The sequence below is a fragment of the Ammodytes marinus genome, assembly GCF_949987685.1.
Source record: "Ammodytes marinus genome assembly, chromosome: 12".
In the NCBI taxonomy this organism is placed as follows: Eukaryota; Metazoa; Chordata; class Actinopteri; order Uranoscopiformes; family Ammodytidae; genus Ammodytes; species Ammodytes marinus.
Window position 1 is genome coordinate 20,108,601 of NC_137216.1, and position 26,494 is coordinate 20,135,094.

General features: G+C 43.1%; 2 protein-coding genes and 1 pseudogene across 5 annotated transcripts in view; all 3 read left to right on the forward strand.

The window, feature by feature from the left end:
- Nucleotides 1-1,071: 1,071 nt before the first annotated feature.
- Nucleotides 1,072-13,428, forward strand: gpr156 (G protein-coupled receptor 156). The gene is made up of 10 exons (XM_080037592.1): nt 1,072-1,272; nt 3,917-4,070; nt 6,926-7,053; nt 7,178-7,313; nt 7,394-7,504; nt 8,239-8,364; nt 8,610-8,705; nt 8,901-9,137; nt 10,059-10,217; nt 10,434-13,428. Exons 2-10 carry the CDS (start codon nt 3,954-3,956, stop codon nt 11,823-11,825), a joined length of 2,502 nt encoding a protein of 833 aa, XP_079893718.1. The 5' UTR covers nt 1,072-1,272; nt 3,917-3,953; the 3' UTR covers nt 11,826-13,428.
- On the forward strand, nt 5,325-6,710 carry LOC307258391 (E3 ubiquitin-protein ligase TRIM38-like; annotated as a pseudogene). The gene is made up of 3 exons: nt 5,325-5,810; nt 5,958-6,135; nt 6,226-6,710. The product of its transcript is annotated as an E3 ubiquitin-protein ligase TRIM38-like (transcript).
- Nucleotides 13,429-14,652: 1,224 nt separating the features above from the next.
- gsk3ba (glycogen synthase kinase 3 beta-a) overlaps nt 14,653-26,494 on the forward strand; it is a 31,695-nt gene continuing 19,853 nt past the window's right edge. For all 3 annotated transcript variants that reach the window (XR_013845123.1, XM_080037792.1, XM_080037793.1), the window contains exons 1-2: nt 14,653-15,489; nt 25,461-25,654. Coding sequence is in view for 2 of the 3 variants with exons in the window: in XM_080037792.1 (XP_079893918.1) it covers nt 15,402-15,489; nt 25,461-25,654 (282 nt within the window). In the remaining variant the exon portion in view is untranslated. The remainder of the gene's footprint in view (nt 15,490-25,460; nt 25,655-26,494) is intronic.

The window sequence follows — 26,494 nt, forward strand, 5'->3', positions numbered from 1 at the left end:
CTGCTGGACCTTTCCAGTGAAATTAAACACAATTTAATGGGATTATAGTTTTGAATGTTTTTTTCCCCCCAGCGGTGAAAAGCGTAATCACCATACGGTCTTTTTTTGCCTCCCAAAAAAGGAGCATTTGTATAAAAACTCATGATGGGTGACTAAATTAGACTGATGGTTGATAGTCAAGTAAGCCACCAGTTTTTGAAAATACTATTTATTAAAGCTTGAAGTATTTTGGGTTTAGGTCCATTGAAAAGCTCCAGAATTCAATCTTCTCAAACCCTAACATTCAGAAGAGAAGAAACACACTTAGTGCACGTGTGTGAGTGATTTAGGATTTATGACTGGATGTCAGTATCGGCATATTCTCCTTATTCTTTTATAAACTGTCTTTGTGTCTCTGTTCCCCACCTGTACAGCTGTCAATGGAGTGACACTCCCTCACATGGAATGACGTGTGTGTATAGGCTCACACTATAAATCTCTGTGACACCTTAATAACACCTTTATGCCTTCTATGGCTGGCGGAACAAATGCAGAAATACTTTTGCTGGCTCACTGCACTCAGACAGAAGCTCATGTTGTAGTTGTCTTTGTCAGGTTAGCAGCCAATCTCTCTTGCTAGTATAGGCCTGCTTTTGAGAGAAAAAAGAGAGAGAAAAAAATAAATAGAGATGATGTGTGTTTATCTTTCCATTAAAGCAAGTGCTGTTATTCCGTGTATTTATTTATCTGTGGGGACAGAGTGTGCCGCCCTGTCCAATATGCCACCCAGTCCCTCGGGGCTCCTGCAACATGTTGCACCCACACTGTCACATCATGGGTCACATCACACTCTGAAACCCATTTGGTGGGCAGTTGGACCTGGAAAGCCTTCAAAAGAGAGAGAGAGAGAGAGAGAGAGAGAGAGAGAGAGAGAGAGCGCACATAGACACACCTATTCTTGACACACACACACACACACACACACACACGCACACACACACGCACACACACACACACACACACCTCCCTTTCTCCCTCAGTGCTGAAATGAAAATTCCGCCAGTGTGGTGAGGGCTTCCTGAGTGACTTTTCGGGGCTGAGGACACACAGTTTGAGGGAACAGATTAAGTCGTTTTATTAATTTACAAGTCTGCAGCTATGGGACCTCTGTAGCTATGTTAGCTAACATATTATCCAGTCACTTATTTTCGATTTTCCCCCAAACGTTTCTGAGTCGATGGAGCCTGGAGCGGCGCGAGCTGATGGGATCATCCATCCGCGTTGGAGAGCGAGGTTTGACTCTTTTAGACTTTTCTTTTTGTGGTTCGCTTTGTTTTCTTTCCTTTACCGGTCTACTGGTCTTCATTACCTCTGAAGCAGTTTGATTGTAAAGTTTGCGATTTCACCCTGCAGCTGCACTGATGGAGACGCGCGTGAGCAAGTTTTTACGCATCTCTGGCACCTGGATCGCTCACATTAACATAAAGCTACAGATAGAGCTTACACATTTGTAGGCTAGGAATCATATGACGCGCAATTTTTTTCCGTGGTAAAATGAATAGGCCGAAATATGCAATATATCATCTTAACCTCCTTTGTAGTAGCCTAATGCTGTATTATTCCTGGCTGTATTCCCTATAACCTGTATTTTCTCATTGATAACTATCCAATATTTAAGGTACAGCAGCCATAAAGTACCCTTTGCGCATCTCCCCAGGTTTCGCCTGAAATGGTCACATACATTGACAAATTGGGGTGACAATTAAGCTGAAGCACCAGGGTGTACAATTCACCATGTGCCTAGAAACGGACGCACGCCGGGTCTGAGGCAGGATTTCATTGCCAGTAATTGCATTCTAACTCAGCTTAAAGAATAAACTTATAAACGGATTATTGACCGTGCAAGGAATGTTTCAATATTGCCCCCTGAACCCTGGCATTAAGTGCCCGTGGTTATAATCTTAAAAGAGAAAGATTGACAGTACAATAGACTGAGCTTTACTCCTTTTTTTATTAAAAGTGTTATTGTAAATTGCCATTTAAAAGTCTGCAGTCTGAAGTTCATCACTCCAAGAGTAAAAAACGGTGGAAATATTCCAGATGGTTTGATTAATAAAATACATTAAATGATTTTAGGAGGGACCCAAGGAACTAAACTGCACACAGGTTAGGCCCATCCAACATCTAAGCAAGACATCCGCGGTAGCTCAGGTATTACTTGCGGTTTAGCCTTCAAAAGACACTCCTCATCATGACTCTCCTGAACTGTCAAAACATGTCCGCAAAACCTAACTCAGCCTGAGGAAGAGCCCTGTTCTCACTGCTCACACACTGACCCCCATGGATAGATGTTGGCCAACCTTTGTTGACCTCTGCAGGGTGGCGGGTTTCTCTCCCAAACCTGAAACCTATGGAGGCTGGATTTTTTTTTTAAATGGAGGAAATGCCTCTCTCTGCCGGCGTTTCCTGCGGGAAGCAGCAGAACTGTGGTCTAAACTTGGAAAGTGACGAGAGGACATGAACAGGAACTCCAGACACTTCCCAGATATGCTGCCCAGAGGGCTTCATTGTTCTGCTGACATCATTCATTTCTGGAAAGGGTCATTGTGGGCCACACATAAAGATTGACACCTTTCCATTGCTCAAATAAAACCGCCCAATCTCCATTTCAAGTGGATTAGTTTCCTTCCAATAATCTAAATAAATTAGTTGTTTTTTCACTTTAAGTTTTGAGTGAATCCCATGATCCAACTTTCCAAAGCTCTTTGTGTATCGTAAACATTCTACAGATAATGATGAGACATGTGTGGCCAACTAACATCCTACTCCTGTAAACTCACACTTGTCTGTTTGTATGGATACGAGTGGTCCCAGCAACATGGGGCTGAGTCACTGCAGCGTTTCTCAGTGAACAGACTCCCAGACTTTACTAGATTCAGCTCACAGTATCAGGTGATACCGTGCTTCATAATTAAATCTGCAACGTGTCCGTGCAGCACGGGGAAGCCTCATAAAAATGCTTGTGGCAAGAGTGACAAACAGTTGTTTTGTGATACTCTCCAAAGGGTTATGTCTTCAGCCTCAAATGCCCTGAAACACCAGATTGATGAATACGTGGCCTTCAGTGAAACTGCAAATAATAGCTTTAGTTTATTGCAACCGTTACATCTTTTTTTATTTGTTAGGATCTGTCTTTTGCCATGTGCAAAGATGTGTCATAGCAGAGTGTGATCCTGTGTTGGCTGGTTTTCCTCAGTGATGACATAGTGCTACTGGAAATTGTGGATAAGCAGATACACACAGGCTTCCTATCACAAAGGCAGAGTCCTGACTTCTCAGGTTTTTCCGTGTTGGTAAATAATTGACCTTTTATTTAGGTATTTTTTTAAATCCTACCTTGAATTCAACATAACTTTAGTGTCTGTTAGGTTTATTGGTGCTTATACTAATCTGAAGGATTTACCTCTGTGTAATACTAATGTAGTGCATAATCACTTTTTAGCTCCTAACACACCTCCTTTCAGAAGTTTCTGTCAGAGCACCACACTGTGGTTGCCACAGGTTTTACAATTGTTGAGTGAATTAGAGACCTGGAAATAAAAGCAGGTCCTTACACAAAATGTGTTCCCCTGTTGTGGAGCTCGGTGGGTGGGTGCTCTCATGTTAGACGTTTAAAGGTGCAGGGAGGAGCGCCCTTAGCTCACTTGGTAGGGCGTCCCCCCCAGCAGCAGACCCGGGTTCAATTCCCGCCCACGGTCCATCTCTGCATGTCACTCCCCTCTCTGCCCCATTTCACCTCTGTCTCTCTGCACTATCAATAAAGCATAAAAATGCCCAAAAAATATCTTTAAAAAAAAAGGTGCAGGGATAATGGCATGATCAAACTTTTGGACAAAGAATTTACCTACTTTTTCCTATCGGTCTGTTTGTTCCTCAGGATGTGTGTGTGAGAGTGAACAGACTTGGGGTCAGTTATGGAGCCTGAGCTGAACTGCAGCTCCCAGTGTGATTCCCCACACTGCTTCATCCCATCAGGAGTCAACAAGCAGGAGGGCATCGACATTCTGCAGAGACTATGCGGCCTCAGCAGGGTAAACACACACAAACACATGCGCACATACATTCAAAATGATGCAAATCCAACAATAGCCGCTACAGATAGTGCACATATCTTAAGTATTGGAATGCAATGAAGACATACAAGCACACACTTGTGCATTTGTAAACCAATATATACTGTAAACGCGCACACACACACACACACACACACACACACACACACACACACACACACACACACACACACACACACACACACACACACACATGTTGGCATGTGTTGGTATACATAGCTTATGGCAGGCCAGCAGGATATTTTTGGCCCGCCTAAAGGTTAAATGCTGAACATATGTATATCCAATGCAGTCTTACATGTGGATACTTCAAGACAACAAGCAATCTATTGGTTTGACAGCGCTTGTAACCAATCACATTAATTTCTAACACAAGATCTAATAACTTACAGTACATACATTTTAAATGTAGACTAATATAAGCAGGTTACAGCTTTTGTAAACCCATCCTACTGCTGTCAGCCTTTGCTTTAAAATGTGGGGGAACTTCTGACTAACGTCAAATGAATACAAACTGAGAAATATGTTATTCATTGAAGTCGGATAGTAGATATTTGGAAAAGGAGTAACGACTGCCGCAAGTTGAACTACTCAAGCTGCGTTTATATTGTCTAAGTGGCTGTTGCCTTTAAGAGAAGAGCGAGAGGAGACAGCAACATGAGGCGGGCACAAGAAAGTCTAATGTGACTGTCCAAATAGAAACTAAAGTAGTAGAGACACTGTTTGAGGGAACACAATCACTGTCCTCCAGACTCTGATCGTCTCCATGCTGCAGTACACAGAAGCGAGGTGAGTTATGTCTTTGATTTCTCTCATGTACTGTCATGTTTATTTATCCAGGCATCGGTTTTTAACCTGCAGATATCATCTTCTCCCACGGGGGAAGGAAACCATTAGTGGGGCTGTGTTTACCTATTTTAATGTAATGGTTTGTGACGAGAGTGTATTATAATGTACTGTTTTATTTTATTGTCATAACATTTTCATTATTGTCTGTTGAACTTACTGGACATTAAACACTGTTCAACTAAAATAAAATAAAAACTTTGACAAAATGTAGCACCATGCTTCTGTTACTATGTAGAAGTAGACAGCACAACAGACACAACTGTTTCTAAACCTTATAAAAAAGCAGGAAAAAGAATCCATGGACCATAGCCAACTGATTTTGTAAAATTCCACCTGCTTTTCTTTCTGGATGTGTTCCTAGATATGGCTTCCACTGGCAGTGTGCTGTCTCAAGATCAAAGTCTTTGCCCCATCTGTCTGGATTCGTTCAACCAACCGGCCACAACTTCTGCGGAGACTGCAAACGAGGATACTGGCAAAGCGCTATTCCGTCAAAGTGCCCCATGTGCAAGAAAGAGTTATGTAGGAGGCCTGAGCTCAAGGTTAACACTTTCATAAATGAGTTGGCTTCTCAGTTCAAGAGGTCATTGGTAAAGAAAAACTAAAATGAAGCCTGTACTGTGGGCGATAAAGGGGAAGTTTTGTGTGATGCTTGTATTGGATAAAGAGTCAAGGCTCTTAAATCCTGCTTGGATTACTGTTTGCCCTCCTTCTGTGAGACTCATCTAGTACCCGATCAAGTTCTAGGAACCTTCAAGAAGCACCGCCTGATCAAGCCTGTGATGAGCATGCGAGACAGAGTGTGGGAGAAGCACAAGAAACTCCTGGACCTGGACCAGACGTTAGCCTGTGCCAGATCTGCATTACTAAAGACCGCAAGGCCCTTCACACCTTACCTTTAGAGGTTCAGGGCAGATACAGTAACGCTCAAGTCGGAAAGATAAATACAGAAGTTGAAGAAATGATTCATGACTGACTGCAAAGATTTGTGCTAAGCAGAGGCAAGTTTGAAAGCAGGGCCGGGCCGATTCATCGCAGAACTGGAGCGGGAGATCGATGAGCTACGGAGGAGAAACGCTGAGTCGGAGCTGCTCTTGCACACAGAAGACAACCCCTGCTTAATCCAGAACTTTCCAGAGCTCTCCACCACACCTGCGGCCTCCAAAGCGGGGTCGTATGTCTGCTTCAAGAGAGATGTTTATGTATAGGCACGGCGAGGAGAGCTATCCAGAGAGTGGCATGTCAGCTGGTAAAGACGGTAAAGATTTTACCCCAGTGTCAGCGTTTTGGGGAAGGAGGGATTCTTCTCTGGCAGGTTCTACTTTATAGTCCAGGTGGAAAGGAAGACGGAGTGGGATATCGGAGCAGGGCTTGAATGGACAAAACAACAAATAAGGAAGGACATTTACTAAACCCTGAAAAAAAACTACTGGACCCTGGGGATGAGAAAGAGCTACTTGGCCCTCAGCAGCACTCCTAGCCGTTTTGCCGCTGGTGGAGAATCCACAGAGAGTCAGGGGTGTACATTTGATCTGTATTGGGGGCAGGAGTCTTTTAACAACGTTGACGCTGCCTCTCATATGTCCTCATTCACTGGATACTCATTCAACAAGAGACTTTTTCCTCTACTTTAACCCCCGGCGTTATCATGGCAGGGTCAGCTCTGCTCCACTGATCATCTCGCCTGTCAGCTTTTTTTTAATAGATTTTGTTCATTTTCAGATGAAAGTTATCAATGATCTGGTGTGATGTTTGTTGGCTCGTTTTCCCGAATAAAGTGAATTTACTTGTCTCAAATTCTGTTTCCCCCCTCCCCCCCCCGCTTTTTACATCTTACATCATTTACATAGCTAAGGAGTAAGGACACACGAAAACAATGATTGAATAATGCACAACTATAGCTAAGTGTGCACTATTTAAGGCTTGACTTTAAGGGGCCTGTGCATGTGCGTGTTTGTGTGCAGATGGCAGTGGAGCTCCCGAGGCGGTCCGTGTCCCCAGTGTTAAGCGCTTTGGTGTGGACGCTGCTCTCCAGTGGAATCCTGCTGGCTTTCTGCTTCCTCCTCTTCACCATGCGCTTCAAAAACAACCGGTACATACACATTACTTAGTGAAACACATGTGTAAACACTTGAGAGATTTTGATACAAAAATGTGTAATTGAAAACTGAAATCCTTTTTTTGTGCGTGTATGTTTGCATGTGTTGTGTTATCAGGATAGTGAAGATGTCCAGTCCAAACCTGAACATCCTGACTCTCTTTGGAAGCGTCCTCACCTACATAAGCGGTTTCCTGTTTGCCTTCGATCAACGAACACACTCACATGGCGGAGCATCTACAGCTGTGCTACAAGTAAGCCCCCCTCAATGTTCCACTATGTTGTTGCTTGACTAAATCATTGGTGGATGATAACGCTGTGCCCTCTCCTACAGGCTCGTATGTGGACTCTTTGTATCGGCAGCACCCTGGTGTTTGGCCCAATTCTGGGGAAGACATGGAGACTGTACAGAGTGTTTACTCAGCGAGTGCCTGACAAGAGAGTGGTAAGCATGCAGTGTAATTTCTGTTTCCAGTATTGTCAACCAATTTATGTTTCATTAGTTTTATCCAGTCGCTCCATGATGCTTTTATTACATTCTGAATTGTTGTTAGAGACTTGTTTTACGTTTGCTGATTTTCAGAGCTTCCACAGTAAACATGTAATATATAGTTCTTTAATTAAATGATCTTATGTTCGATGTATTACATCCACCATGGACATCATATTTTTGCCTTGCATGTCTGTGTTTCTTTTTCTTAATAGTTGGCAGGTTATCAACAAATATTGGTCGGAGATTTTAGTAGAAGTGCAGACTATGCACAAAGTATTTTGATATTAATTTGGGACATTTTGCTAAATATAACCTACCAGTGTAACATTTCCTAACATTTTTGACCATTTCTATTCATATCGTCACTAACTATGGCTGTATTTGGACGCAAAGTTAGATCCACACACTGTGCAGAAAGTTTTTACTTTTGAAGACCTACAAATATTGAGGATAGTTAAACATTGATAAATACAGTATTCTCTGTGAGCTGTTTTTTTTTCTTTCCTAAACTTTATTTTGTGTTTCACATCCCAAAATAGACCTACAGTAGGCTCTAACTTGCATGTATATTGCTGGTGTAACACAGAGTCGTCCAGAGTAGTAGAAAATGCTGTATGTATGACTACAATTGGTTTTGTAACTGTATGACATTGAAGTGTTTGGTGACTTTCTGCTTTCTGTCTCAGATCATCCGAGACATCCAGCTGATGGGCTTGGTGGCTTTGCTGCTCCTGGTGGACATGCTGGTTCTCACTGCCTGGAACCTTGCAGACCCTATCAGGTGTTCACGTTCTGTTGGTGCTGTTGTCAAGGTAAAAATGTGATTCTATGATTGTGTGGGGCCGAAAATCAGTTTAGAGCAAGTTAATATTTTGTGTTGTTTGAGCACACGAGAGTATGGATTTTGACATTTAGAACATCATGTAGAAATAAGTGCATTTTATTGCTGTCAAATGACAATTTATGGAATTTAATTGTGAAAGTGCAAAATCACTTGCGTAATTTCATTAATTCCGACAAGCCCTCACTGACAAGGTTTTTTCCTGACATACTGTAGGTGGTGGAGATAGATGTATCCTACTCTTTGTCTCAGTTTGACACCTGTTCATCTGTATACTCTGATCTGTGGGTCATCATCATTGCTGTTCAGAAAGTGAGTCCTCTCTGTCCAATCACATTTCACTTTATAGCATCGAACCAGTTAATGCTGATTTAAATTCTTCTCAATGTCAACTCAGGACTTGACACAGTTGATCAATCTATTCTATTGGATTGGACTTTAAAGAGTGGGTTGGCATCATGAATCTTTGACTGCGTCGTGACATTGTCCCTGGATATCTCCCTATAGGGTAGTCTTCTTCTCTACGGGACCTATCTAGCCGGCCTGACGAGCACTGTCAGCCACCCTCCCGTCAACCAGTCTCCCACCATCATTACAGCCGTCACTCTGGTCACCGTCTCCTCTGCCGTGGCCGTTCCTGTGTACATCTTCCTGCAGGGTTGGCCCAACCTGGTCTACAGCACTGTGGCTGGAGCCATTTTCATTTGCACACTGGCAACCAACTGCATGCTGTTTGTGCCTCAGGTAAAAGAAGAAAAAAATATGAAAGAAAGAAAGATACACATACGGAGCTTTGGAGTGGCCATAGGACATTTTTTGCAATATCGAGCACAAAAGATACTGTACATCTCATTCCCATGTTTTAATTAAAACGTGCGTACAAATGAATTCAAACGTAGGCATGGAATTAATCAAACAAGGGAACAAGATGTCTCTCGTCTGCCCTATATGGTATGGCCTCAATACAGTTTTTTGTTTCTTGCAATAGCCACTCCGAGGCTCCGCACATAAAGAAAAAAGCTAGTTGCTGTCTTTGGAGAAAGTGAAGGATTTCCTCTGTATATTTGAAAAAATACCTTTGGCATTTTATTGTTTCTGGTGATGGCAATGCGTTTTCTCAATATCTCTAAAGCAGACACCACAAGGCAGAGCTGTCATCTAATCATAGGATACTACGTCTGGAAGCCGGCATTTGAAACAGACAGTCAGTGAGACAGGCAGAAACTGCATATATACAGACAGACATATGACGGATAGACACGTGAATGACAGATGCTTGTATGACTTTCTCTTTATGTTTGGACAAAACTAGTAAATTCGATGAGTGATTGTGGTGCCCAACCCATGTTTTTCCATAATGTGTGTCATTTAGCCCTTTCTATCAGCAGAGCGTGACTCACAAGGAAGGTGTTTGTGAGTCAAAACTACGTGAGATGTTTCAAGGTGGTTTATGAGTCTCTCAGTGTCTGGCAGTGGGTTTATGTTGCGATAAAGGAATGCATGTGCAGCGGAGAGGAAGGAAATATTTGAACAATGAGCAATACGCTCAAACACACCTGCTCAAAAGGTCCAGGTAACATTTACTACAGAGTAATGTATCTGAAAGTTGGAAGTTAGCATAAGGTATTCATTTTTTTTGAACTCCCTCTAAATACTGTCATGCAGCTGACTCAGTGGCGGCGGTTTGAAGAGGATCAGAACAACCCAAGTCAGATGGCCAAGTATTTCAGCAGCCCCAGTAAGAGCCAGCCCTCGGTGTACAGCCAGGATGAGATCTACTACCTGCTGGGGGAGAACAACTCCATGAAAAAAGTCCTGAATGAGGTATTTTACTATTTTTATAAAATCGATAATTCAATAAGAAAATCGGCTACAACATACTATAGAATTTATTCAAGCCTCTTTCATGATGGGAAAGTACAGATATTTGTTTTCACAGATATACAGTAGGTGGCACTTCTACCTGAGTAAAATTGAGCTTGAGAACTTTTTTCTCTATGTGTGTGTGTGTAAGCTTGTGTCTTTTGCTCCGATTTCCAGAAGAACGCTGTTATTGACAGTCTCCAGGAGCAGGTGAACAACGCCAAGGACAAACTGCTGCGACTCATGTCGGCCAGCCAGCCCCACGACATGGACTCCTCCAACACCAACCTCAACTCCTGCTCCACTCAGACCACTGAGGTCCAGTCTGACGGGCCCTCCACTTCTTCCTCTTCTTCTTCTTCTTCTTCTCTACCTCAGAGAGACGCTCAATCCCCACTCTCACCGCCTCATCTCTCCCGTCACCTCACTGCTGCTGTTACACCATCCACTGCTCCAAACTCCTCAGCCTCCATTGCTGCTTCCTCTGCTCGTCCTGATGGTATTCGTGAGAACCAGATAGTCGTCTCTACTTCTGGCCCAATAGAAAGAGACACTGTTGAGTCCAGGCCAGGGGAGTCCCTCCTGTCCCCTGGCGGCTCACTCAGGACAGCAGAAGAGACGGTTCGCTTTGTCACTTCCTTACAACTCTGCAGAGGCCAAAACCCCTCTCAGGTTCAATCTTCCAACAATCCCAGTGGCCAGCCGCCGGGACCCAAAACGAGGCCTAGCGGCTTCGTTAGCAGTGAACAACTGAAGGAGATCCTTCAGGAGCTGAGTGTGGACGCGGTGCTGGAAAGCGCTCTCCGATCCCCTACTCAGGCCTCCCGGTCAAGGACGCCTTCTCAGCTCAAATTCGCCGAAGCCTCTTCCGCCCTTTCTCCTCTCTCCCTGCGGACACCGCGCTCCCCTCACCCCCCTGTTTTCTTCCGCTACCCCAGCATCTCCCCTTACGCCATGAGGAAACGCCGGCCGCCCTTCCACTCCCCTTCCAGGAGAGGTCTGACCCCTCCTTGCTTCTACACGGGCTCGGAAGTAGCGGACGGATGTGGCGGGAGGACAAGGAGGGACAACTGTGGACGCCGAATCCCAGGCAAGCAGCAGCACCCTGATGGGGTCATTGCGGCGGGGGGTATCCAGGTTCACAACACTGACCGTGAGCTATACGAGGAAGAGGAGGAGGAGGAGGATGAGGAGGGCAATGCAGAAGGGAATGGGGCGATAAGAAAACGGCGGAGGGGTGTTTCAAGGTCCCCCAGGTGTTCAGTCTTGCCTTGCGCGGAGCACAATCAGGCAGCAGCTCGGGCCGATGTGGAAGTGTGCGCTGATAAAGGGCAGCACCACAGGCACATGAGAGACTCCTGCGGCTACTGGGACTCTGACTCCAGCAGCTCAACAGACTACTGTTACTACCACCGTCCGTACTGTGACTCCTGCCGGCAGCGAGGCTCTCTGCTCTGCTCGGACAGCTCCTCCGACTCCTCCGACGGCGAGTACGAAGGCTACACCAGCCTGTACCGCTCCACGCACCCCGTGGTGTTTAAAGAAGACCTCCAACCCACCTTTGTATAAGCACAGGTTTTCAGAGGAGAAGTACAGTATGTGATATGGTCCTTTCAGCTTACTGCCTGTCAGTGACTGCAGTTAGCAGTCCCATTCCTCATGCCTATACGTCACCACCATATTAACGCGCAGCCGTCTTCGTCAGATAGGGCCGCGATGGAGAGCTACGAGTCGTCGTTCTCTGTCTCCTGATTGGATAAAAATGAGCAGAATACTAGAAGTGTTATCTGCTAATTACTGCAAAGCTGAATCACTGGGAGACCTGTGTTATGAACTGAGCATATTGTTTAAGTGATTGCTGTATGGAAATATAGTGATTTAACACATATATTAACAAACAAAAATATCACTTACTTCTCCTTTAACGCACTTTACACGTTCGCCCATTTCAAAACCACTTGAACTCACGTCCCTATATGTTAATGTATAAAGTTTGCTTTGTATGAAGCATGCGATCAAGTCCATTGTGCATAAAGCTATACTGTGCAATCTGTTGCACTCTGTAGGAAAATGGCACCGTTGGACCGAGTGGTTCTTTAACATATGAGATAAAGACTTGAGATAACTTGTGTTGCCCGAAAAAACAACACAATGATGTATTTTTTTTATATGACTTGTGGCATTATTGTTATATTTCTGTCAAAGAAACATAATTTCAAACATAGAGTAACTCCAGAAAGCAGTTCAAATGTGCACTATAAAGCTGATGTGCAAATGCTGTATTTATTTTGATATTTATTAGTAGATGTTTTGATGTATAGAAATACTGCCTTTCTCTTTTGTTATGTATTACATGGTCAAACACATTCCTTCAAATATTTATTTGAATTTTATTGAATGGGCTGCCTGTTGTATTTGTTGTTGTTTGAGTTTTTCTTTACCTTTCAAATCGCCTATCACTGTCAATATACAAACAGCCGGACATAAAGTGTATGAGCCCCTGGCTTGATGTAGGCCCGTATTAACCTACTATAGGGCCCACAAGGAAAACCAATGTGGCCCTATTATGCCTCCACACTCACACTTATTTTATTAATGTAAGTATTATAATAGTTGAAATAATATCAGTAGACTCTGACTTTGAAAGTACTGAACCTGACCTTCACTTGCTTTTCTACGCTAACATCTTCCCAGTCTTCTTTCCCATATTTGCCAGCCTCCATGTCATGTGACTTTAATCAAGACCAAAATAGCAGAGATAGTTGGTTATAGACACAAACAAAAACTAAGCATAAGGCCCTCCCCCTCTTTTTTTTATATATATTTCTCTTTCCTGATATGGCCTTTCTCTTGGCTCACTCTCTCCCACTATCTCCTCTGTGTCTCCCTGTGTATTTTTTTTACTTCCACTAATGGGAAAATGTGTGTTTGCCCGGGGAGGTGTTGCTATACGAAGTGAAAACAGTGTCTCGCATTTCTTCTGCTCTGCTGCCTGTTTTTGAGACGCCACTTGCTCTCTGTTCTGCATATGGACCATTGAAGGGCAGCCTGAGAGAAATTCCCTTTCATATAGAGCACAACAGAGTATAAATATAGACACAAAAGACAGAGTGTCAGCATCACTGTGCAGGAGGAAAAAGAGACTTTCCTGCCAAGCTAAAATGAGGAATGATGACATGTCGAGGAATACCAAAATAAAAATTACTTTTTCGAAATATCTTGGTAATTCAATTGTTAATAAATGCATAATGGTGTGATAAATTCTGATAGATGTAAACTCAAGTGGTTTAAGGTCACTAAAGAAACATAAAGGTTAACACAAGTCTCTTTTTATGGTAGCTTTATTAATGGCTAATAAATACTTTTCTAATGGTTTTATTTTCAAATTGAATTAAAAATATAGGTTGCTCGATCAAGATAAATCTATTTGACTTATTGGATCGTATGGTATCACTGTAGGCTACAGGAGTGCAACACATTAGGTTAATGTGAATGTGCATAGGGAGTGATATGGTGATGTGCAAAAGACTAGGAAGAAAAAATCAAATCATAGTCATGATTAAAATCCCCTTAACAAAGCAATAATTTACAACGTAAATATGCTTTATGCATAGGCCAATTATATGTAGCCTATAGGTATACCTTACAAGAGAATAATAGGTTACATATCGACAAAGATGAGGAGATTAAATTAACCTGAATGAAAAGTTGTAGTGACAAGGCAGCCATGCACATATGCGCACGCACGCACACGCACACACACGCACACACACACACACACACACACACACACACACACACACACACACACACACACACACACACACACACACACACACACACACTATCCCAGTAACTGGGCATTATGACACTAATTAAATGGATGTGCCAGAGGGATGCGTGTTTAAAGAAAGAGTGAGAGGGAGAGATAGAGAAAGGGCTTAAGTATCTAACATAGCAACAGTGCTGCATGACCACCGGTGCTCTGTGACAGCTGTGTCCATTGGAACTGACAGGTTGGTTTTGGGGCTCCTATTGGCCGAAAACGTCATCAATCCCGGGAGCAGACCCGCCCATTGTCCCCGCCGCGGCATGGGGAAAAGCCTTTGAAGTCGCGAGGGCGGTGCCAAGTAAATTGTGCCATGTGGTGCTCAAGAGGGGTGTTCTCGTTGGACCACCTAAATATGGTTAACGCCCATTTCCCAAGGATACCTTATCTGATTGGCTAAATCCGCCACCCCAGATTCGCCGTGTGCGCGTTCACAGTTTTCCTATTCTGGATCGCGGACTACGTCAGTAGCGTGAACCTCAGCCGACGGTGGCGGAGCATTCCCTTTAACCCTTTACGCAAGTATCGTAGCTAACGTGCGTAGTGACAAAGACAGCGAGCCCGAAACCTATGGGGAAAGAATAAAAAAAGAAATTCAGCACCGTCGTACGCTGTAGTCAAAGAACATCATTTTCTGAAGAGGTCGCTGCCCCCGTGGCCTCGGTAAAGACACCAAAATCTAACAGCGGCGAGGGTGGTTTACCGAGTCAGCGCGGAGCCGTTGAATTCGTTGAAGAAGACTGTGGCAACTGGCAGATTTTCCGTTGGCTAGGGTATAGCGAGGGAGCCGCCATGGCAGTCGGATCATTGAGCCTCCACATCGGGATATGAAGAGGATCTGCATGTGTCCCGAACCGTCAAGAAAAAAACGCCGCATTCACCTTTGATCTGCGCCGGATCAGCACTCTTTAACATCTGATACCACCCATCTTCTTCATCTTTGTGAAACTGATTCCCCACACCCAGAAAGACATCGCTGTTCGTTTTAATCGGGGAGCCACAGGGAGAGGCCAGATTCATGACTATTTTAGTCGGAGACGTGTCTTCTAAGGCCCGCTGAAAGAAACCCCTGGCTACAGAAGAAATGATGCTCTGATTTAGCTGTCGGTTGGGACAGAAAGGGCAGTTTATTAGGTGACACGAGCTAGAGTGAGGCATCGTGGGATAAAGGGGGTCGTTTCTTCGCTGTGTGTGAATAATACTGTTACTCAATTTGCTGTCATCCTTTTTTGGATGAGAAGGTTTGGCGGATCGATCAGCCCTGCCGAGTAGCAAGTCAGTGTCCCGAGTCGAGAGAGAATCAAAGGGATTGAATCATGTCGGGTCGGCCCAGGACCACATCCTTCGCGGAGAGCTGCAAACCAGTGCCGCAGCCCTCGGCTTTCGGCAGCATGAAAGTCAGCAGTAAGTAGCCTACACCCCTACAGGCACAAGACTAGCCTATACCTCTTCTGCATGCACCAGCCTGAAAAAATGTGTCAAGCGAGCATGACGTTAGCTCAGGGCTGATAGCTTAGCCCTGTCTGTCATATATCTGTGTCACACACTGACTGAGATTGGCTGCTGATGAGTGGAGCATAGCATGCACAGCACACACACTGCTCGCCTCTGTGTGGGCCGACCGGTCAGCCTGACCACGATTAGTAGGCCGCGCCGGGCCGGGCCGGGCCAGGCCAGGCCAGGGGAAGGTAGGCTAGTGTTGGCATCGAACCAGGTCAAAAATCAAGCCTGCAGATTATTGCACCGATTATCGTCCATTTGATTTGAAGTTAGTCTAGCATTTATAGCGGAATTGCTGTAGAGCCGAGCGTGTGCGTAACCCAGTTAAAGCGATAGGGCCGGTCTATTACGCAACTGTCAAAGCGGAAGGTGTGCCCATAGTTGACTCGGGCGAAACTGACGTTATCCCGGTGAGGGCTGGTTCACCGTAGTCTGTCAGCCGTGTCCCCACGTCGCGACGAACGGACGGTGGGCGGGAGTGTGACACAGAGTATCCTGTTCTTGAAACCACAGTGACACGGTGCCCGGGGGCTGGTTATAGACTGGCTGCTGCAGAGATGAAGCCATGCGACTGACTAGGCCTATAGTTAACCTGCCGAACAAGAACAGCCTTCCAATGATGGTCCACAGTACACATATGTCTAATAGCATTTCTGCCTTATGATCTCTGCTAATATTTCGAATTTCCTGGCAAACTTGACATCTCAAAGAATGTTATCAATGTGTCACAGATTACAGATGCTAGCAGTTCAAAGTGTTAGTGCTGATAATATCCACATTATGAATGACTAATGGCTGCCCTTGTTGGATACATCTACTGTACATATACCGGTAATTGCAACACCCCGTTCTTATCTTTGTGCTCATGCTCTCACATTTTGGTGTGTGTGATGGGGAAGAAAAATTAGTCTGCTTAGCTGCTATGGAATGTTGCTGGCCTTTTCTGTGATGTGATCATGTTGTGTGTTAGTGGGGTGAGGCCTGAGGCTTCTGCTTTCCTCTGGGCCTTGGCACTGGAAAACCACTCAGCGGACTAGGACACACACACACACACACACACACACACACACACACACACACACACACGCACAGGAATATGCACTGCACTCCCATCCCGATTCTAATACTTTTGTCTTGTCCCAGATATGGATGTTGAAGTATTGGCGTGTTCCTGTCAGTGTGTAATGTGTGTGGTCTTGTTCGCTGTTGAAAGGGGACAAATGCCATGAAGTTTTAAGAGAGCTTGTGCTAGTCAATAAGTCGGCTAAAAATGTAAGAACTTGAGGACTCTTAAGGCTTTGGCCTAATTGTTGTTCAGACAATAAGCCACTGGGAAAGCACCAAATGCGAGGCTGACTGTGTGGACTTAAAGGCCTACTTCACCGGTTTGAATATGAAGGTGTATTGAATTCTGAGATCCTATGTAGTATAAATGTGCAAACAAAATTAAAATCGGTTCATCCTAGCCTGAGAAAAGGCAGAAAGAGTGTTTTTTTTAACCCTATATTTCTCTTTCTCGTGACATCACAGAAAGAGAAATATAGGGTTAAAAAAAAACGTACTTTTGTAAATATTACTGTGATGTCACAGTAAAAGACATCACAATAATATTTACAAAGTAAGTTTTTTTTTAACCCTATATTTCTCTTTCTGTGATGTCACGAGAAGGAGAAATATAGGGTTAAAAAAAACACTCTTTCTGCCTTTTCTCAGGCTAGGATGAACCGATTTCAATTTTTTTCGCACATTTATACTACATAGGATCTCAGAATTCAATACACCTTCATATTCAAACCGGTGAAGTAGGCCTTTAACATTACAAGACTTTTTACGCCAGTATCTCGCTGGGCTTTCTCAACCTGAAAATATATATTGTATTCTCTCCATGGGGCTCTTCTGGAAAATCAAAACATCATTATCAGTCATTAAAGGCTGAAGCGGGAGTCGCCCAATTAATTGTGCTTTTTGAATGATTTGATTTTCTAATAGCAGGTGGTGTACAGCCCTAAAGACTGTACACAACACGTAATTGCTTGCACAGATTTCCCCCTGTGATAATCAAGTCAATACATGAAAGCTTTCTGCAATGATGTCTCCAACTGTATAGGGGTTGATGGAGTCTAGGGAAAGAAGTTGGTTAAACCCAAGAAAATAAGAGTGTTGCAATAACTGTCTTTTGTGCTTCGCTAGATTGATGTACACAATATAAGCTAAACTCGCTGACCTTAACTGAATTTGCATATGTGGAACTGGGTACTGATAGTAGTCCTACTCCCATAGATACAGCCTTGTTGTAATCGCTGTTCAATTGCTTCTTTCAAAATATTGTGACACCTGATATTGTCTCACAGTTGTTGTCATGTTCAAATGTAGCCATGCAAATACAATTTTAATTCATCAGTTAACCTACAGATTTATTTTAATCGATTAGATCAGTAATTGTACTATAAAGCCCATGATTTGAAATGATCAACATCACATTTTTTGGCATTCTGCATGAAAAAAATCTTTAAAAAAACGATTATTTAAATATGTGTGTTTAATGCGATATTACGCTTTTCCTATCAAGTGAGGAAGGAAACAGACTCTTAAAGTCACTTGGAGCTACTCAATTTACAGTATCAGCTGTGTCATGATTGTACCTTTTTTCTTTTAAAAATATTTTTCACCAGCATGTCGTCTTCAATTGCACACACACACACACACACACACACTTGAATAACTTGGCGGATTATCTGAAGCAGCTGTAGCCAGTTTGTATGATCCTGCAGAGAATGAACTTGTCCCTCCTACACACACACACGTGCGCGCGAACATTTACACACCAACATGGTCACTCTTTGGTTGTGTTTTTTTGGGGGTGAGGCAGCTGGCCAAGAACAACGAGCGGCCTGTTTAGCATTTCAAAGCTGCTGTGCTCTCTCCCTCTATTCTCGCCTTTCCTTTATGTCCCCTCTCACACATTTTTGCAAGTGATGATGGGAACAAAATGAACACATTTTACCCTTTGATTCCAAATGAAATGGAAAAGGCACTTAAAGGACTCGCAGGCAAGATGAGAGCCGTCAGAATGGCGGGCAGGATTTGACCCACAGCAGAGTTTTGAGGTAAAGAGGCGTGAGCAGACCTTCATTATCTGGGTGTTGTCTGTGTAGGAGGTATGAAGGGAAGGACGGGGGAGCGGAAAACCCCTCCAATATCTAAAAATCTATGCAACCCCATTGTATCTCCCGGATACCTTGAGGTCTGGATCTATGCAGCCCTTTGACTCTGTCAGTGGGGACATTCCTGTGACTAGAGGTTCTAGTAATGTCAATTATTTATCAGTGGGTTTAGTTCTCCAGGAATCTCTTCACACATTCCTCACAAATGTCACTTTGCCCTGCAGTCCACAGCTGCCACAGGCTGAGGAACTTTCATTACATGTAGCATTTTCCAGAGCTATAAATGTCCAGCATACTGACATTGACTTGAGCCTAGTAAGTAAGTGCGTTTGACAGTTTGAAATGATTGAAAGTGATATCATAGTAATCAGTGTGTGCTATTCTCATTTCACTGTGATAGCCCGAACAGTTAACACATATTGTATATTTGGCTGTAAAATGAACACATAGACAGGTCGGTGTTCACTCGTAGTAATTTGAACATAAATGGTGTCTGTGAAACATTATGCCTCATCTTGCCTTCTATGTAGGTTACCAACTCAAACCACTAGCATCTAAATGTTTTCATACACCTATAACGAGTCAAAGTGGGTGGCTCATGTCGGAGGGGGATTACATTTTTTTCAATAATCGTTATTATTTTGGACTCCTGCTCCAGACAGAAGAACACATAAGCTCCAAAGGGAAAAATTGGGCTAATACTATATATAATGTTGCCTTTCCCAGATTCTTCTTATTCTACGGCAACAGAGTTTCTGATTTAGGGCTGCAGGTTTTTAATTTACTTCAGTTTGCTTCAACACATAATCAAACATTCCAATAATCTTGTAGTCCGCATACATCTTGAAAATTGGTTATACTGTATGCGTTACTTTCAGTCTACTATGTCTAATATTAGTAACAAGACATGTATGGGCTTAATTATGCCTTAATAAAACTGTTGGGCTTGTGAAATTATGTGTTTAGTAGTTAGTCCAAAACCCCTCGATTGTTTATCACACTTGTGAACATGTTGAACAATGTTGCACATGAAACTCAAGTTTGTAAATGTGTTAAAAGAAATTTGCTTTAAAAAAAGATATCATCTAGCGACAACAACCTCAGAAAAATATATAATTTTTTGATCATCTGAGCCCATTCATATTCAACACTGAAAAATCATTTTATTTTTCCTACACGTTTGCCAATAACACTCTTCATAAAAAGAACAACACCTGTTACTTGTGCTGTGTCAACCAGGGGATGTGTGCTCCTCGTTAACACAGCACCATCATCAGTGCATTGGACAAGAGTCAGGAAAGTGCTCCCATGTTAGATATGTGCAGACATTGTGTCTACCAATAATTGTGCTGAGGATATTGCATTGAATGAACTTTGGTCTTCTTTACTTACTGTATACTTGGGTCACCTGCTTTCTTATGCAGCATTTTGTGATTTTTATTTTGGGTACAGGAGAATTTGATGCATTTTGCTCATTTTGTTCTGTAACAGCTTTTGTGGAAATAAAAAATGTACCCTGAACCCACACGTGACCTGTAGCTGCTCAACCTATTTGGCCCCAGTGTTATCCATATTCAGTTGTGTCCTGAACTACTCTGGTGACCTAAATTGACTATCGACTCTTCTGGCTGAATATTGCAGCAGCTGTCTCTCCTGTGTCACTTGTAGGCGAGTGACGCAACACATGTATGTGAAATCATGCTCTGTGATTTGTCACACTAATGATATTCCTGTGGCAGGCAGATTCACAGAGTCACTATGGCAATGTTGCAAGGTGTTGTTTCCTCTATAATATTTTTAGCAAGGGGCCCGGGACAAATTGTCACCTCATCTTCTTATGGTTCGCATTTATTTGTAATGGTAAATTGGCTCTAGCTTGAAGTTGCGTGGAATTTCATTTCACACGTGATTGAGAAAATAATCACTCACTTGTTACTGCCGATATTTATCAGAATAAAGTGGAATGAAATCTGTGTGAAGATTAACACTAGAAGCAGAAAAATGTTTGTGTGTTTTAGTGTGTGAAAGGTCACACTTGAAACAGCCATCCAACCAGTAACTAAAAATTGCAAATAAATGCCGTTTTAGTTGCAATCAGTATTGCTGGGTCATTCCTGAGTTGCACCGATGTGAGATCTCACTGTGTCTCGTATGTTTGGGACAATGCGCAGACTTTTCTCACGGTTTGAGGAAGTGCAGAGGCGTCACACAAGTGGCCCTGCTGGAATATGTAGGCAGAGTCCTATTCCTATTGCATTTCTCCCTCCCTGACTCGCTCTCTCTCTTGGAAAGTCTATTTCTGTCGTCACAGAGTCCGTCTTCAGTTTCTCTTTCTAGACTCGGTCTTGGAAAGTGAAGGAGACTGCTTTTTTTTTTCTCAGAACACCTCACCCCCATTGGTGTTGAAATAATTTAAGACATGCAGCAAGGTCAACTCTTTCCATTGATAACTCACACACACAGAATAGTCACATGCTGGTAGTTGCCAGAAGGCTGCATTAGATGGTCACTTCCTGCTCATTTGGATGGGATGCTGTGGCCACCACAGCATGCCACATGAAGTTTCTATTAAATAACACCATAATCTGGAACAGTCACGGTTATTAAGCAGCACTAATCCACCCACCACCATCATGATTTTGTACCCATGAGAGAGAGAGCTGTTGACAAATGTGTTTGTGAAATTGCGACTCAGTGGCTGTCGCAGTAACACACTTCAAATCTGCCAAACTTGACAAACATTCTTTTAATGATTATGTGCGTGGGTCTTTTGGTTTGCATACAACCCTTGTCTGCTCCGTTATGTAAAAAAAAAAGAAGAATATGCATTGCTAATGAGACACATGACATGGGTGGATTTAGAAGGGAGAGAGTAGATTGTGGAAGGTTTGAGTCGCGTACCCTAGTTTGGGAGAGAGAGGAGCGGGCGGTAGACATTTGCGGCACGCGACACACACTCTTGCCTGGTTGTCCTTTAACAGCGAGCTAATGTGAATTTTTGCCCCTTGACACTTCTGTGGGAACGGGGGAGGGAGAGGAGGGAGGCAGCCACTTAAACAGGAAAAAGGCCTCCATCATGTGGTGATCTCATGGGAGCAGAGCCAGCTCCTGACTGACTACAGAGGAATGGGAGGAGGCGCACGTGGTGGAAGCAGATTCTGATCTTTAGTGCTCATTAGCATCAGACACAGAACCGTGCTGGCTTATGGTTTTTCACCGATGATAATCCTGTGTATTGCGTGGGTCTGTCTGTCCGCACGACCTGGATGTTGAGTATGTCCAAGGTAATAAGTAATCTAGCGGGATATAGTCAGAAAGCTAGGCCCGGGCCCCGTATGCCAAATTCCTATTTGAGTTGAATAAAAGCACCTACGCTTCCTGATAATAAAAACAATGATTTTGTATGCAGGATTCAACTGAGTTTCTGTCTGTAAACTGTTAAGATCACAGTTAGTGTGATTGTTTCCTCTACATTTTTAAGCTTTGTTAAATGCTCAAAGTAGACCTATAATGTTGTTTGTTGGGACAACATTTTGAGCTTGGATGCTCAGGCCACGATTCCTTACTCAGTCAGCCAGATCAGTACGGCCACAGCTGTTGAACACTGGGAAGTCCTGCTGGAACAAATGGAGGAGAAACTGGCCGTAGCTTACAGAATGTGGCTATGTTTTTCTGACCAGTCATTTGTACATTGAATTTTTTTAATTTTTTTTAAAGATATTTTTTGGGCATTTTTATGCTTTATTGTTAGTGCAGAGAGACAGAGGTGAAATGGGGCAGAGAGGGGAGTGACATGCAGAGAACGACCCAGGGCTCCAGAGTGCGCCTAATTTGGGCGCACATGCGCCCAAAAATCTGTGGAGTGCGACCAGATATTTCCACTGGTCGCACCAGTGCACCTGAAATTGATCACTTCATATTAAATGTAATATTGGGTGTTGTGCTGCACGATTCATCTAATTGCGATGTGAGCAGCTAGTGCAATTACATAACCGCAAAATTGGCTGCTGCGATTGCGATTCAATGTAGGATAAATGTGCCCGCGTGTCTATACGTTCCAACTGCTGCTCTCGTCTTTTTGGTAGCGCCCCTCTGACAGTGTGTGTGTGTGTGTGTGTGTGTGTGTGTGTGTGTGTGTGTGTGTGTGTGTGTGTGTGTGTGTGCGTGTGCGTGTGCGTGCGTGCGTGCGTGTGTGTGTGTGTGTGTGTGTGTGTCGGTGTGTGTGTGTATCTGCGCGCGCACCTACACGGCGTGCAAGACGGTTGCCGAGTCGACGAGAGGCACCTATTTGGAGACGCATGGGGAAAGTGGAACTCCACCGGAAGTGGATTTCATTGGTCAGAATTGTAACCTATTTGTTTTCTTCTTTTTGTTTTACTGCCGGAGTTCACCTAGCGGTGAATAATAATACACGGTTTCCACCGGTTATGATGCTAGTACACAGTAAAATACGTCAGTTTGTTAAGGGTCCCAAGTGGCCAGGACGGTGGTAAAAAGTACATGTTGAGGTAGAAGATGAATGAAGCAACGAAGCTTTGTGTACATCTTCTGAAATCCGTCTGTTTAATTCACAATCATCACGAGTAGGTCAATCACATACAAATATCAACTCTTATAAATGAGTTCATCAGAGTTCATTTCAGGGAAAAACTTTAGGCTGCAAACATACCTTTGAAGCGTGGAAGAAATAGTTTCTGAAAAAGAAAGTAGCATTTTCGTGAATGCTGCATTAATGCTATACATAGTTATTTTATCTGAAACAATAGCTCAAACATTAGGCTAACGTTTGTGTAACTAATGTTAAGGTTGCTTGTGACCATAGTACTGCCTATCTGTCTAACAAACAATTAGGCCTATTTCTATTACAGTCCTATCTGTCTAACAAACAATTAGGCCTATTTCTATTACAGTCCTATCTGTCTAACAAACAATTAGGCCTATTTCTAGTATTTCTAGCCATTCTCAATACTTTTATTTTAACAGTTGACAATTAGGCATATCTGTGTAACAAATATATAATTATCCTGACTTCCAAAAGCTGCTTGTCTTTTCCAGCCATTCTGATATGTCATTTATAGCTGTCAATCATTGAATGAAGCTGTCAAACGTACCTGCACTTATAGCTGTCAAATTTTGAAATCGTCTTCTAAACCAATGAAATCGAGAGTTCATGGTTCGGGGAGGGACAACGCTTTTGACCAATGAACGAATGAACTGAGTTTGGGGCGTACAATTCTGACCAATGGAATTAGTTTGGGGCGTGGCCCCATCTTGCTTCCGGTGTAGTGGAGGTCCGTTTTCTCCATGCGTCTCCAAATAGGTACTCTTGGAGTCGACAGCAGAGTAAACAAACAAACATGGACGCCGACGCGCAGCAGCATCCACGCTGAACTGTGACGGAAAACAAAGGCATATAAAAGAGTTGCCTACCATGAACTGTCTTTGGGTTGAAAAAAAACTCCTTCAACTCAGTATCCGTCTACCTGTAGTCCAAAAAAATAAAAAAAATGCGCACAGCTGCTGCTGCAGACGGGCTCGGAGAGTTGGCACCGTGCGCATCAACAGTCATTCAAAGCAGCGGTAGTTATCATACAACCGGACGGTGTAGAAAGTCCTGTCAGTTAAAAATAGTTATCCAGTTTTCAAATCCATGTTAAAATCAGCAGGATATAGCATGTGATATAGAGCTAGTTAGCTTAAAAAAAAGTTGCTAACGGTGTCAAATGTGTTGTGTTCAGGTCACCTCGGTAATATAAATTTTAGGCAAAGGTAAATAAAAGGTCATCATGGTGTGTTCAAATGTAACAAAAAAAAAATGTTTGGTTTTTGGAGAGAAATTTTAATAATACAGTTTTGGTGAAAAACTTGTTTTTTCAGCAATATAAAATAGATAGTAGCCTAACTATGGAATTATGACCTGTTTAACATCCTATCTTGAACTCTGATCAATTAAAGCAATAATATCAGTTATCTTTCAACAAAATAATAGAAAAGTATGGATAGTGGTATCGATAAAGACCCGGATCGATAAGGAGACTCGATAATGCTTATAGAGACTATTGTCTTTGGAGGAATGCATTTATTTTAATGGGGAAGTATTATTTTTTTTTATTACATTTTTTAACTATAATTTTTATTATTTTGAAAACAGTATAGGCCTAGTAGAAGCTTTATTTTTTATATTTTCACTGATTCTTAATATGTGCTTGTTTTAAATTGAGATCAGGTATCGAAGCTGTCAATATTCTCAAATCTTCCTTGAAAACCAAGAAAGTAGAATCATAATAGCCTACCATTTATTATATTGCGTCGCAAATCGCAATATTGGCCACTATAATCGCATTTCTCCAATTCATGCAGCACTAATTTGGTGCACCCAAAATATATGCTGGTGCACCTAGATGAAAAAGTTAGGCGCACCGGTGCACCCAATGAAAAAAGTTAGTCTGGAGCCCTGGTCCGACCACAGGTGGGAATCGAACCCGGGTCTGCTGCTGGGCCCAGCCCGGGAGGGGGACGCCTTACCAACTGAGCTAAAGGCGCCCCCTGACATTTGTAATATGTTCAGATCACCTTCTCTAATGTCAGCCTCTTCCTCCCATACCTGTACTATACTATTCCTTGATTTACAGTAAAGTGCTGAATATCTGCACATCACTTCTTTTGTTTTGAGTGTATGCAACAATCTTATCTCTCTCTTTTCTTTTAAAGGGGATAAAGATGGGAGCAAGGTAACAACAGTTGTGGCCACTCCCGGCCAAGGCCCCGACCGGCCACAGGAGGTGAGCTACACGGACACTAAGGTCATCGGCAACGGCTCGTTCGGCGTGGTCTACCAGGCCAAACTCTGTGACTCAGGAGAGATGGTGGCCATCAAGAAGGTCCTGCAAGACAAGAGGTTTAAGGTAAACATGAGTGCTCAGTCAATGCACACAAACACAACTTGCTCGACCGTGTCACTGTATGTCAATGTAAAAAAACACAACAGGCTCTCATACAATATTTTCAGTGTATTCATTCTGATTTGTTCTTAACAAAGAGACAAAGCACAGATTTGTTGAATGATTGGATGTGACTGAGAAACTGTGAAAGGGACACGAACGGAGTGATCTTTGACAAGAACAGTGAGATCGGTGAAATCACGAGAGAAAAAGTATTTGCTATTGACCAAACCTTGCTTCTATGTGTGTATTTTCTTGCAGCAGATGTGTGTTTTTGTTTTTCGAAAGATCTGTTCTCCCTTTGACGAAGATGAACCCATTTAATACGTGAAAAAAAATAAGTTTAGATCAGTTGCCAGCGCCACCACAAAGACGTCATATTTCCTTCCAAGCAAAGCTCTGCTGGAAAAGCTCCTCCGGTGCTTTGAATAGATTTGACTGATGGCTTGTTGTTCCTTGGCTGGTGCGACGACATTGTATGTCCCCGTCCCCCTTTTTGCTGCACTCTCGCCTGGTTCAGGGGGGTGGGGGGGCACAGTGTGTTCCTGCTGCCAGTTCACATGAAAGAGCTCTGACTGCCAAGCCTGCAGGACAGCTGCTCAGACTCTCATTAAGTTTACGGTTTTCAGGGTAAAGGGTTATAGGTTCGGTGCACAGTGTAACTGCCTTATCATTGGTCTTGGGTAATTCGTCAAGTGAACAACATGTTATGAACAAATTGGGACCAAAATGATGCCTGGTATTTTTATATATACCATATTATGTAAAACCAAACATTGCCGGTGTTTGGGCACACTTTTTAGG